The following is a 14,544-nucleotide window of genomic DNA, read 5'->3' as shown; positions in this document are numbered from 1 at the left end:
CCTCCATGGCTGAAGATTGTGCCCTCCAAATTCAGGTGACAGTGTCCCTTTAACTTTTTGTGATGGTTTTGCATTGCTTATTTTGCTTTAACCCTGCTGAAAAATACGTTGTGTACAATAACTCTTATAGTGTTTTTGAGGAGGATTTATGAACAGGTGCCATACCATTAGCTAATAACCAGGGTCAAACCAAAAATGTGGCACCCATCTTAAATCCAGTTCCTGCCCTTCGAGCCTATGAGATAGACAAGAAAGTAAACTTGTATGCATTATAAAATTATGACACCAGTCTCCATAGGCTTCTGTATACAGTACATTAGGCCTCAATTACCTTGTATTCATAGTAATGTCATCAAACATAAATTTCCTTCAAATTTAAGTTTAGATTTAACAGGTAACTGTATTTTCAAGTAGCTTTTCAGAATAAGCTGTGCGATGTGTGTACATGAAGAATAACACAATTTCTAGCCATTAGATAACTGGTATCCTGCATTTTCACCAGTTTTTACCTCTGAAGGCTCTATTCTTAGTAATTGATTCTGAGCTGGTGGAAGTTAGCTGTTATGACGTCTCTCATACACAGCACAGCACATAGGGATGGATTACTGCTCTTCATTATTTAGTTTGCCCATATAGAGAAGCAACATGGAGGAAATTACACAGCAGTACTGAGCAGTGTAGATGTATATCCATCTCTGGAATGAGGTAAAAGACTTGTTAGAAAGATCAGCATAATCTTTGGGTCTCCCTCTGCCTGTTCTCTCACTCTGCTCCTCACTTCTCCTCCTCTCTCTCTATATATGTAGTATACAAGATGTATCCTGACACATCACTGTGCTGGCAGTCTGTCTGGTGTAGAGGAAACAGCTGTTTTTTTTCAAAGTGTATGACAAGTTCAGGTAGGAGGGGAAGAAGTAGAGATAGAAGCAAATTTCTCTAATAAGATATATAATATAAAGTTTCTGATATCTGCCTAAACTGTAGATTTATACAAAGTTTGTTGAAAGTATAGTTCCCTTATAAAGTTCTTTGATCAGATGCGTGCAGCAGCCCAATTGTTTCTTAAGGATTTAACATAATCCAAAATGCTTCTAATTATTAATGGACTATATGGACTGAAAATAATCCAACATTTTTCTAATTATTAACGGACTATATGGACTGAAACCTAAAAAAAAGGGACCAAAACTATGAACTGCACTTGTTAGACTTGTACAGTCACAGTAATTTAAGGTGAATTGCTTGGAGCAGAGCATCCTGCACTGGTTCCCCACCATGTCCCTGTCAGTCTAGTTTTTAATTCTGCTCACCACACTTTTTCCGCTGTCGGGTATGTTCCTGTACTCGCACCTTGTCACCCAGGCAGTCAGCCCTTGTTTTTATATCAGTAATCTGACAGTATGCAGGAAATAGTCTGGCGCCACCAGAGGAATTACACCCGTGTGTGACTATGTGCCCGGAGGCCATGAGGTTTATTTTAAGAATGCATATCCAGCCTTCCAACAAAGTGCTTGTAGCTGCAGGCAGTGTATTTATGGCCAGGTGTTTGTCAAAAAAAAAAAGAAAACCCACACACGCAGGGCGTGGACCCAGTGACAAATGACTGCACTGCTTATTGTCTTAGCGCCCAAACATGTCTGCTCTACCTGCCTTGTGGTCTGTTTGTGCTAGTGATTGTTCTTCATATTCTCTGCTATACATCCGAGGTCAGCAGACGTACAGATGTATGAGAGCTGAAAGTATGGGGTTTTATGTTGCACAACTCATTTATTAATTTCCGTTACTTGTGATTTTTGATCTGACTGCAGAAATATCTAAAATGTTCTCTTCACTTAGTTATGTTGTTATATTTCAGCATGATCTGATCACTTATCTCATATTTTGGCTTAAAGTGAACCTTTCCCTGGAATTTTTTTTTATTTAAAGGGGCTGTCCGGTCTTGGGGTACAAATGACTGCAGACTTGTGAATCTTCATTGTGCATTGTGAAGATTTTCTGGTGCCGGGAGCGGGGTGGTCATGTGACTCCAAGTATACGATTTGCATACTCCTGGCCACATTCCGACTAGACGTATCCATCCTCACTCTATTCACTTGTATTGAGCAAGGCCGCACATGTCTAGTCGGCACATTACTGCATGTATGCAAATCACACACCACCTACTCACATCGAGCACTGAGAATGCCAGGCCAGCTCACACGTCCAGATATTTCCGGTCCCGGAAGAAACGGTCCCGGAGCTATCCGTGTCCGTGTGTCCGTATGTGCACGTAGGCCATCCGTGTGTCATCCGTGTGCTGTCCGTGTGTCCGTTTTTCTCATCCGTGTGCTGTCAGTGTGCTGTCCGTGTGTCCGTTTTTCTCATCCGTGTGCTGTCAGTGTGCTGTCCGTGTGCTGTCAGTGTGCTGTTCGTGTCTGTTTTTTTAAACATTTTTTTCCATTTTAACCCTATGAATTAAAAAACGCACACGGACGGCACACGGGGACAGCACACGGATGGCATCCGTGTGCCGTACGTGTTTACACGCAGCCATTGACTCTAATGGGTCCGTGTGATCCGCGCTCCCACGAACACTGACATGTCTCCGTGTTTTGCACACGGACACACGATCCATGAAAAGACACTGACATCTGCAGAGACACATTCATTTTAATGTGTCTACGTGTGTCAGTGTCTCCGGTACGTGAGGAAACTGTCACCACACGTACCGGAGCCACTGACATGTGAAACCGGCCTACCTGGGTGTATTCCACAGAACTTTTCAGTGGTGATTGCTTAGTTTCCTCTACGATTCTGGCCAAACAAAACACGGCCTTCCCGCCATTGAAGCAGCAGTGAATTACCTGTAGGCCTCATTCAGACGTCAGGGATTTTTCACTTATGTAAAAACGGTCCCAATGTGATAAGTGTTTTTGATCAATGTCTTCAGTGGTTTATCAGGTGTTAGTTTTTACCATCAGTGATTCATCAGTAATTTTCCATTATAAAAAAAGTAATAAACTGCAAAGACTCATCAATTCAGTATTAGCCACACACCGCACACAAACTGCACAATAAGGCCATCCATGTGCTGTCAGTGATTTTCACGGACCCATACACTTGTATGGGTGATTTTCATCAGTGATTCCAATCAAAAATGGACATGTGAACAGCTCTGTAGACAATAAAGAGTTGTATTAATGAAAACCATGGATAGAACTCCTACATGAAAAACAGACCTATGAATGAGGCCTACACGGTTGTGTCTAGTGTGCCAGCTCTCCAGAGCTGTTTCCCCAATACCAGGAAGGAACATGATTGCCATGTTCTCAGCGTGGTCACATGAGACCAATGTAAAAATGGAAATCACCAGCTCCCCTATGTTATGAAATTGGGATTTTGGAGAGCCTGGAGCAGAAGCTGTTCCAAGGGAGTGATCAAGTGAAAAAAAGGTGGAGTTGTCCATCTCAATCCAAATTTGTTAAAATTAGCACTGTATTTCAAATACCCGTATTTTTCGGACTATAAAACGCACTGGACTATAAGGCGCACCCAGGTTTTAGAGGTGGAAAATAGGGAAAAAAATATTTGAAGCAAAAAAATGTGGTAAAATATTTAATAACATACTATTATATATAATAACACTACATATAATAGTATGTTATTATGTTGGAAGCTGCGGGACCAGTGTGGTGTCTATACAGTACTATATGAAGATGCTGGAGGGTGAGTATAAGAATGGGGGCACAGGGCTTATATTTAAAGACAGTCACAGTAGAGAAGCCAGCCGACCGGCACTGAACGAGCTCTCACAAAGTCAAACAGCTGCAGTATCCACCCAGGGAACTAGACGGACCAAGCTTCTTCTGAAGGTAGGGAGGTGCATGCAAAGAGAACCGATGACTCACCAGCAAATGAAGAGAAAAATGAATGCAGCACTCACCCGCAGTCTTCAATAGTGAAAAAGTCCTTTAATGACCATGGCACAACGATCCAAACTTGGGACGAGACAGGCTAATACATGAGGAGGGAGCGGTGGGGGAGCGTGCAGAGACGAGACGGACGACGGCTGTTTTCGCGCACAAGCGTCTGGACCCGTTGAAGCGCTTGTGCGCGAAACGGCCGTCGTCCGTCTCGTCTCTGCACGCTCCCCCACCGCTCCCTCCTCATGTATTAGCCTGTCTCGTCCCAAGTTTGGATCGTTGTGCCATGGTCATTAAAGGACTTTTTCACTATTGAAGACTGCGGGTGAGTGCTGCATTCATTTTTCTCTTCATTTGCTTATATTTAAAGCACCACTCCAGCACTGCAAAATAACACTGGAGTGCTGCTTTAAAATCCAATGGGAGAACTATAACTCCCAGCATGTCCTGCAGATCCTATGACATGCTGGGAGTTATAGTTCACTAAAGAAGTGGCAGAGTGCTTTATTGTGTTTTCGAAAGACTAACCTCTCAATTGTGGCAGCCAGCCACACTGTGGTGAGGTAAAAGCATCTCATGACTGCACACAGAGCCCTCCCTCTTGTTGCCTTTCCACAGCACAGGTAATGGAAGCCAGCAGATTCTAGTGGGGATTCTGAAGGACCTGTGATGATGTCAAGAAGAGGGAGGGCTCTGTGCTGCCATGTGATGCTCCAGCCCACCCACTTCTGACATCATCACAGGTCCTCCTTGTGCACACTGCACAGCACTCAGCTACAGCCCAGGAAGGTACAGTGATCTCCTCTCCCCCGCACCCTGCTGCTGCTGCCTCCTCTCCCCCGGACACATGGATCTCCCCAGCTGCTGCAGGAATCAGCGCTGGGGAAGCCATGTGTGTCCCTGCTTAAGTGCAGTATTCATTTGCCTCTCCAGGCTCACTGCTCAGCTGATAGGTGGGCGGGGAGTAGCTAATGAATATTCACTGCACTTAATCATCGGGACCACATGGTTTCCCCAGCACTGATTCTGGGCAGTGGGGACATCCTGAAGTGGGATAACAGTGCGATCCCACTCACTGCTGCCCCCCTCCCCACATGCTACATCCGTACCATAAGACGCACCCACACTTTCCTCCCAAATTTGGAGGAAAAAAGTGCGTCTTATGGTCAGAAAAATACGGTATTTAAAATTCATAGAAGAGAATTGAATAGATACAGATCACCAACACGTTTCAAACTCTGCATGCGTCCTTAATCATAATGTATTTCATTTGGATCGAGCTGCAGGACATCACCTCTTTTTTTACATGAAATTCACTGTGGATGTTTTATTATTATTATTATTATTATACATTTTTAATATTTCCCCTCTGTGATGTGGCTGTATTTTGATTGGCCAGTGTCATAGAGGAGAAAAATCAAATACCCATAAAGAAATCTGTGGAGTTCACGCCCAGTTAGTTGAAGGGAAATTTTTCATCTTTATTACCAGGGGACAAACTTTAGAATGGATGTGCACAGGAAAAGATGAAAAACTGTTCCAGAATCAGTGGAGCAGTGGTAGTTAATATGACCATCTGTCGGCTATTTGCAAGATTGAGGTTTTTTCTACTAGCCAGTTTAGACAGGCCGACAGCACTTACAATGTGCACAGAACGATTGGTCACACATTGCTCTGTGCTGATAGCATCTTAATTTTCTTAGTAGTACATGTCTTGTTTACACATGAAAATGTGCTGCAGAGAACAATGATTTGTAAATAGGCTTTTTCTAATAATTACTCCCCCTTGTAAAATAAAAATAACACATACTCACCTGTCACACTGGCGCCATTCCAGTGATGTCAGCGCCAGGTCTCCTAGGGCCCACGTGACATTGCTATACTACATGAGTCCTGTATCTGCTATTGCGGACATTTTTTCTAGGAAAGGGAAAGTGGACGATACCTCTGATGTCATGTGATGTCTTTTTAGGGAGGTTGTGTTAAAAAACAGCTGTGTGAACTTTAGGTGTCATCTGTTTTTTGGATGTGTGTAGGCCCCATTTTAGATTCTGTTGGTTCTTTGTGAGAGACCAGCTGATACAATTCATGATCCGATAATCCCCCATCCTCTTCCAATTAGAAGCGCCTTTACAAATCCTCTTTCCGGTGAAGATAAAGGGGGCAATGATGCACATCTCACCTTCTACTAAAAATCTCGATTGGGATCAATGAGACCAAAAAGATATGTGCAGCATTAACTAGGGCCTAAGATAAGATTATTTTTCATCATTCATTTATCAAAGAAGCTTTTACGTTACAGAGATCACAGAGGACAAAGTTATGTGATGGTCAGCAGGCAGAGAACTAGGCCATGGCAAACTAAAGAACGCTCTTCCCTACAATCAAAATTCTAATAACTTCCTAAAGAGATGTAGCATGGAAATAGTTTGACAGGCAGATAATTTTTGAGGGAGTGCTGCCTCAAGCTTAAATATTAATTACACTTGTAAAATTGATTTATGAAAAAATATTAAAAGTGAAGATAACAAACTTTATAGTGTATCTTATAAAAGAACAATGTTTCTTTCCCCATTATCTAGTCTAAATATGTTGTGAGAAGGTCACTGTTAAATACTGGAGGGGAAATATGTGTCACTGAGGATGTTAGCCTCAGTTATATGAACCCAAAAATATGCTCCAGCATGTTATGTGCAGAGAGGGTTTACTGGGCCATTTTCGGGCTCGGTTTTGTTGAACAGCTGAAGAGTGGGTGACAGGCTGTTCACAAATCTCCACCCCAGGGTGTGGTTTGGAAGATGAATGTGGAGCCTTTGGACTCATTCAGTGTTTGGTGTGTCTGGAGATAAGATCTCCAGGGCTGTGCTCCTGTTGAACAGAGTCGAGCCTTGTTTTTTTCCCTGAGTGGGCAAACCTGTAGCCACACAGACTGTACTGTATGCTTTTTTTTTCCCTGTTATGCCTGAAGGGAAAATTAAGTACGGTAGTTTTGTTTACCAAATTTTGGACTGGTTTATGCAGTATGTTTTTAATAAACCAGTTGAAAACTTAAAGGGAACCTGTCACCCCGAAAATCACGGGTGAGGTAAGCCCACCGGCATCAGGGGCTTATCTGCAGCATTCTGTAATGCTGTAGATAAGCCCCCTATGTTACCTGAAAGAGGAGAAAAAGACGTTATATTATACTCACCCAGGGGCGGTCCCGCTGCTGGTCAGGTCGGATGGGCGTCTCCGGTCCGCTGCGGCGCCTCCCATCTTCATTACAAGACGTCCTCTTCTGATCTTCAGCCACGGCTCCGGCGCAGGCGTACTTTGCTCTGCCCTCTTGAGGGCAGAGGATAGTACTGCAGTGCGCAGGCGCCGGAAAGGTCAGAGGCCCGGCGCCTGCGCACTGCAGAACTTTGTCTGCCATCAACAGGGCAGAGCAAAGTACGCCTGCGCCGGAGCCGTGGCTGAAGATCAGAAGAGGACGTCTTGTAATGAAGATGGGAGGCGCCGCAGCGGACCAGAGACACCCATCTGACCTGACCAGCAGCGGGACCGCCCCTGGGTGAGTATAATATAACGTCTTTCTCCTCTTTCAGGTAACATAGGGGGCTTATCTACAGCATTACAGAATGCTGTAGATAAGCCCCTGATGCCGGTGGGCTTACCTCACCCGCGATTTTCGGGGTGACAGGTTCCCTTTAAATTGAAAGAGTTCCTGTGACTACCTCTTTGAGCAGCCGAGTGAGTCGATCTACCACATTGTCTACAAATCTGTCTTCAGTGAAAGGTCAAATTACACCTAAAAAAGTCTATATAGTGAGGGAGCTGGAGAAGCCGGAGAGAGTAAAAAGCAAAAAGAAAATGCTTCTAGTGCAGAGGGAAAAACTGCTAAAAATTGAAAATAAAAGTAATATAAAGGCCATAAATAGTATTAGTCTTTATGTAAAGTTATGAGAAAGTGTATTCTCTCTTTAAAGAGGTTTTCCACTACTGTCATTTTCACAATTTCTACAAACTGCTTGCTGAATTAAATCATTCTATACAACAGGCTAAGATCTTTTTTTACATTGATTTTCATGAAACTGTAGCAAAAAAAACAAATATATCCTAAGTGTATCTGAGACCTATGACAGTTGTACATGATCAGGCAGGTTTTTAGCTTCTGTATGTAAATAAGAATGTTTGCACTACCTGGCAGCCATTGTGGATTTTGAAAACGGTGACAATTAACAGCTCATGCACTATGCGCACACGACATCCTATAGTTTTTCCAAGGTGAAGCCGTTTCAGGATGTCTTTTTCCTGAAACCGCATTACTGGCAATTTTGCCATTGCTTTTCCAATGTCTTTTTTCCTGTTTAAACTAAAACATTTTACTACTTCTTTCCAAACCCTAAAGTGAGTGAAAGTAACAAAAGACTGAACATGTGCACAATAGTGATGAGCGAGAATGCTGAGATAAGGTGTTATCTGAGCATGCTTGGGTGCTAACCGAGTGAGTTCAGCATGCTCGAAAAATATGTTCCAGTCCCTGCGGCTGCATGCCTTGTGGCTGTCCGATTGCCTAACATACAGACAATCCAGGCATGTGTTGCGGCTGTGAAACATCTACGAGACAGGCAGGCGCGGGGACTCAAACATATTATTCAAGCGCGCCGACATCACTCGGTTATCACACGAGCATGGTCGGATAACATCTTATCCCAGCACGCTCGCCCATCACTAGTGCACAGCAATTTCGTGGTATGAAACTGAAAGGGAAAAGATACAGATTAGAACTTAGAAAGAACTTTTTGACAGTGAGGGCGATCAATGAGTGGAACAGGCTGCCACGAGAGGTGGTGAGTTCTCCTTCAATGGAAGTCTTCTAACAGAAACTGGACAGACATCTGTCTGCGATGATTTAGTGAATCCTGCATTGAGCAGTGAGTTGGACATGATGACCCTGGAGGTCCCTTCCAACTCTAACATTCTGTGATTTTGTCATTTTGAAAGGGCAGCTAAAGGTGTTCCAGCAACATGACATTCCGAGCAGCTAGCTGAATAGAAAATCCTTGGTTTACACTCTTACAGTCTTCTTTACAGTTAGAGCAGTCAGACTGGGAAATATCCGACCACAAGAGGTAGGAATGGCAGACACTAGAACAGCTTTTAAAAAAAGGGCTGGATGATTTCCTCAGGACTAATAACATTGTGGGTTATGCATAATTTAGTGATAAAATGTATAAGTGGTGGAGAAAGGTTGAACTTGATGGACCTAGGTCTTTTTTAACCCTCTGTAACTCCTGTACAGTTATTTCCCGCAGGCAGCATGCATACAATGTTACGACTGGTGCCAATCATAAACTGTCTGTTGTGTTCATAGATTTGTTGGACAAACTGCAATTGTTTGTTAAGAAAATGATGATGCTAAACTGCAACTTTATATTTTGCAGGAGGAAATAAACTGAAGAATCAGCATTTTCGTCTCAACTGGGCATGGATCTCTTTAGAGAAGGAGCACTATGTGGTGAATGAAGATGCCAAGCATTTAGAAGTGATCCTAAGACGTAGAGGCTACCTGGGAGAAACATCATTTGTTAGTAAGTTGTGACATTGTTCATACCATGATGAATATCAGCATCGTCTTTCATGGCTCTCATCATCGTATTTGGTGGAATCGCTCAGTATTAGGGCTCATTCATCCCCCGATTTTCTCGTATAAGTTCTCTCTGTGGCTTTCACGCATAGCTCTTGTACCTGTGAGAGATCATGGGGCCATTCATGTCCATTATTCTTTGCAGGCTAACAGGTCTGAGGAAAATTGCAGAGACATGTCCAATTTTGATCCTAGTGTCGGATCAAAATCAGCAATGCAAGTCAATGAGTCCGTGAAATTATCGGACCTCCCTCAGATGACATCAGTATGTGGTCCCATTTTCACAGACTGTCAGAATGGAGCAGGTGAAGAGAAAAAAAGTTGAGGGCTTGTTTTGTGTGGGTAGCTATAGTTTCTTTTGCTACCATTTTCGGTTTCTGCAAGCCAAGTCTTTCGTTTCCTTAGATAAACTCCTCTAGAGGTGTCAGGCAGTCACCTATATCCCTATGCTAGTAAAAATGCAAGTCAATCTGATAGTTTAAGGTTATGTGAGTTGTGGTTGAATATTGATCATCCAGTTTTAATGTATAGCTAGCACCTACTCTTCCACAATTGCTTGAAGGGAATGTGTCACCCTTTTGAACTTTTTGAGCTATTAATCTGGGCATACAGGTTGTGTACAGCTGACATTAGCCATACCTGTATGCCTCCTAGGTGATGCCTTCTTCAGTAATAATCATCTAGCTTTGATCTTCCAGGTTATTGGGCGTAGCGTACGTTGTCAAGAAGATAAGACTGCCTCCGGTCTTCGTTATACAGGATTTCTCCTCCCCTTCTATTCAGTGTCCCTTAGACATCATGGTCGCAGCCGGAAATCTCACGCAGGCGCATTCTGTCTGTGTTCTCTCCTCTGCACCGTTCCGCCCTTCTGTGGCCATTGTCTTCAATATTGATGTGCGCTATGCCAGAGAGTCACTAACTTCTGGTCCCAGTGATCTCCGGGACACAGTGAATTCCCCACAGTGGAGAGACTGCTGGCAGAATGCACATGCGTGAGATTTCAGGCCACTCACATAACGTCAAACAAACACTGAAGAGAAAAGGAGGAGAAATCTTGTATAATGAAGACCAGAGGCAGTTTTATCTTCTGGGAAGCATACTCCCCATAGCCTGCAAGATCGAAGCTGTAAAAGATGATTTTTACTGAAGAAGGCATCATCCAGGAGGCATACAGGTATGGCTAATGTCAGCTGTATACAACCTGTATGCCCAGATTAATAACTCAAAAAGCTAAAAAAGGGTGTCAGGTTTCCTTTAAAGGGGATGTCTACTACTCGGACAACCCCTATGTTTACCCCAAGTAAAATCACTCATACCTCCAGCACCGTTCCAGCGGTGTTGGCACTTGCTCTGCCGTGGCTCTCGTGGCAATGTTTCTGCTGCCAATCAGCGCTGGCTTTACTCTCTTCGCCTCAGGACAAATGAAAAGATCAGAAGGAAGTGAGAGCTTCTGCTTCTCCGTCACATCCTCTGAATGTCCATTACACTATGAATAATGTACACATAAAGCAGCCAATCAGGTGTGGGCGGGGTTATGCAGAGCTCAGCATTCAGAGAACTGCTAGATCTGCAGCAGATAAAGCACAGATTTTACAAAATGACAGCAAGTAGCCCAGTAAGTGACACATACCTGTAATCAAAGTCTCTGCCCCTACATCAGATGAGGTAGCAAAAACCTGGTGACAGATTTACTTTAATTGTATAATGTGACCTTTATTCGATTTAATCTCAATATCTTCATTAAAGTCAAAAGTGCACTGTATGCATTTTATGCTCTGAGGTCTCTTCAGAACCCAAAGCATAATATGCAGAGGTGAGGAAAGAGGGATTAAAAATAATAACACACTTTATACTATCCTCTCCTAGGCCCTCAGCTGACTTCTTCAGCTGCTTCTTCTGCAGCTCTCCGGTCCTCCTTTCTGGACGATCTTTGCTTCTTCCATGGGCTGAGGCATGTGAGAGGCGATGCATGTCATTGTCTCAGCATGGGCCTCAGTGCCAGAAGAAGCATAAACCCTCTAGAGTGGAGGTTTCGGGTGCTGAGGTGGAGGTACTGTAAGTATTCAGGTGAGGGCCTGAGAGAGGTGAGTATAGGAGAAACTGCTTGTTAGGAAAAATTGGAAAACTGCTTGTTAGGAAAAATTGGAAAAACTTCCATCAGTTTTTTTTTTGTGTGTGAGGAAAACTCATGACACTGATTGTAAAACCTGATACACTGACCAAACACTGATGAAAATCTGACTGGTTTTGGAATGCGAGAAAACTCCCTTCTGAATAATTCTTAGTGGTTAAATTAATACAGAGCAAGCAGTTCCATACTGTGAAGAGTGTAAACTGTGCCCAAAGGTATTAAAGATTAAAAAAAGGGCCGTCATGACATAAGTGCTTGTCAGCCATACTGCCTGAAGCTGATTTCATGGACTTGTAACAGACTCCCACTTCACTGACTGCTGTGCGGCTTTTCAGTCTGTTGGCAGTCTAGGTTGATACGGGAGGTGTTGAAAACTAATCAGTGTCCAATGAGCCAAATGGTAGAAATGAGCAGACTGCACTGCTTGTTCTGCAGGCTGACATTTGGTTTTGGCTACTGCTGGGTGTTTTTGAATACAATCCGTACATCTATTAACAAGATGGCACAAGGTATGATATGTATACAGCTGCGTTCCCACAATGAGCTTTTGGTGAGTTTTTTACTCTTTGTATTCTTGATGCGGCGTCTTGCGGCGGTTGGGATTTATAGAAATCTCATGCTCACTGTGTTACTTTTTTACACAGCGTAAACTGTATTTATAAAGAGATTTTAACCCTTCCATTTTTTTTCTTTTTGCAGTTTATTTTTTCTCTCTTTTTTCCTACAAAAAGAAAAAAAAGTAGTTTTTTTTAATCGACATAGCCTATGATAACTTTTTTTTGCGGAAAAAATGCGGAATGCATTCTAAATGATAGGATGCATAATGTTAGCGTTTTTTTACCGGATTTATAGCGTTTTTATGGCGAAAATCCGCAAAAAATCCTGACGTGTGCACATACCCTAACTTTGGGGGGGCCCAATTTTCATCTCGTTCACAAATTTACCAATATCTCTATAAAATAATAAACTGGGCACTTTGGTTAATGAATGATGAGGTGCTGTTTTTTTTACTGTACGACGTGAATCAAGTGAATTATGCCCTGTACTGCCCATACAGTGGGGTTGGAGGCCCACCGGGGGATTGCCCTGTTACCAAAAGCAAACAAAAGAAAAAGAGATTTTTGTCACCGTTTTCTGAGACCCATATTTTTTTTTTATTTTTCTTTCGACAAGAGTAACATAAGAACTGTGGTTGAGTTGTAGTTTTATTGATACCATTTTTGGATTCATACTTTTTTATTGTTGTTTTGAGGTAGATGTGGTGACCAAAAAATGGCAATTCTGGCTTTTATTTTTTCTCTCTGCACGGCTGTCATATAATATTTTCAAAGTACAGATTTTTATGGAAGTGACAAACGTGTATTTTTTAAAAATTTTCAGCTTGGAAAAGGGAAGGATTTGAACTTTTTATGTTTGTAATATTTTTACAAATACGGTATTTAAAAATGAACTTTTAATTTATTTTTTTAATCCCCATAGTGGACTTGAACCTTCTATATTCTGCAATATTCTGCAATACTGCAGTACTGTAGTTTATAATTAAATTGATGATTTCCAATTTCCAGCCAATCGAAAGGAAGACAGATATGACAACCACTGGAGCCTTTAGTAGGTCCCCAACTGCCATAGTAAGTCATCAACATCCCGAGAATGCGCCAAGGGGGTGCATCGGCACTGGTAATCAAGTGCTCCAGTAACCGAGGCATTTAAATGCCACTATAAGTGATTGACAGTGCCATCTAAAGGCTTGAATAGCAGTGAGTTAGCCTTGGTTGTAGTATGCCAACTGCATCTGTCCTGCTTGGAGCTGGCACACCTCCTGAGCTCACTTCATGCCTGCACACCTTCACTCATACACGCAGAGTGCAGGAAGGGATTAATAATAATTCGACATATTTGGTACGTGGTTGTTATGAACAGGTGATTCAGAACCACAATGGACCTAGTGGTTAAGAGCACACAAAGTGACCTGATAGTTACCAACATAGGACGAGCTCTGAGACGTGGGAACTCTGCTGACCGCAATCCCTAATCCTATCATACCACACTAGAGGTAGCCGTGGATTGCGCCTAACGCTCCCTATGCAACTCGGCACAGCCTGAGAAACTAGCTAGCCCTGAAGATAGAAAAATAAGCCTACCTTGCATCAGAGAAATTTCCCAAAGGAAAAGGCAGCCCCCCACATATAATGACTGTGAGTTAAGATGAAAATACAAACACAGAGATGAAATAGATTTTAGCAAAGTGAGGCCCGACTTACTGAATAGACCGAGGATAGGAAAGATAGCTTTGCGGTCAGCACAAAAACCTACAAACAACCACGCAGAGGGGCAAAAAGACCCTCCGCACCGACTAACGGTACGGAGGTGCTCCCTCTGCGTCTCAGAGCTTCCAGCAAGCAAGAAAAACCAATATAGCAAGCTGGACAGAAAATATAGCAAACAAAGTAACACAAGCAAAACTTAGCTTATGCAGGGCAGACAGGCCACAAGAACAATCCAGGAGAGAGCAAGACCAATACTGGAACATTGACTGGAGGCCAGGAACAAAGAACTAGGTGGAGTTAAATAGAGCAGCACCTAACGACTTAACCTCGTCACCTGAGGAAGGAAACTCAGAAGCCGCAGCCCCACTCACATCCACCAGAGGAAGCTCATAGACAGAACCAGCCGAAGTACCACTCATGACCACAGGAGGGAGCTTGACCACAGAATTCACAACAGTACCCCCCCTTGAGGAGGGGTCACGGAACCCTCACCAGAGCCCCCAGGCCGACCAGGATGAGCCAAATGAAAGGCACGAACCAGATCGGCAGCATGAACATCAGAGGCAAAGACCCAGGAATTATCTTCCTGACCATAACCCTTCCACTTAGCCAGGTACT

The 14,544-nt window shown here is 43.1% G+C and overlaps 1 protein-coding gene across 1 annotated transcript in view; it reads left to right on the top strand.

Moving 5' to 3' along the window:
* Window positions 1-14,544, top strand: part of FREM2 (FRAS1 related extracellular matrix 2) — a 337,360-nt gene that overhangs the window by 165,454 nt on the left and 157,362 nt on the right. The window contains exon 3 of the mRNA XM_069758934.1: window positions 9,326-9,472. Within this exon, the coding sequence (XP_069615035.1) occupies window positions 9,326-9,472 (147 nt within the window). The remainder of the gene's footprint in view (window positions 1-9,325; window positions 9,473-14,544) is intronic.

The sequence above is a fragment of the Ranitomeya imitator genome, chromosome 3, assembly GCF_032444005.1.
Source record: "Ranitomeya imitator isolate aRanImi1 chromosome 3, aRanImi1.pri, whole genome shotgun sequence".
In the NCBI taxonomy this organism is placed as follows: Eukaryota; Metazoa; Chordata; class Amphibia; order Anura; family Dendrobatidae; genus Ranitomeya; species Ranitomeya imitator.
This window is presented reverse-complemented; position numbering and strand designations above follow the sequence as displayed.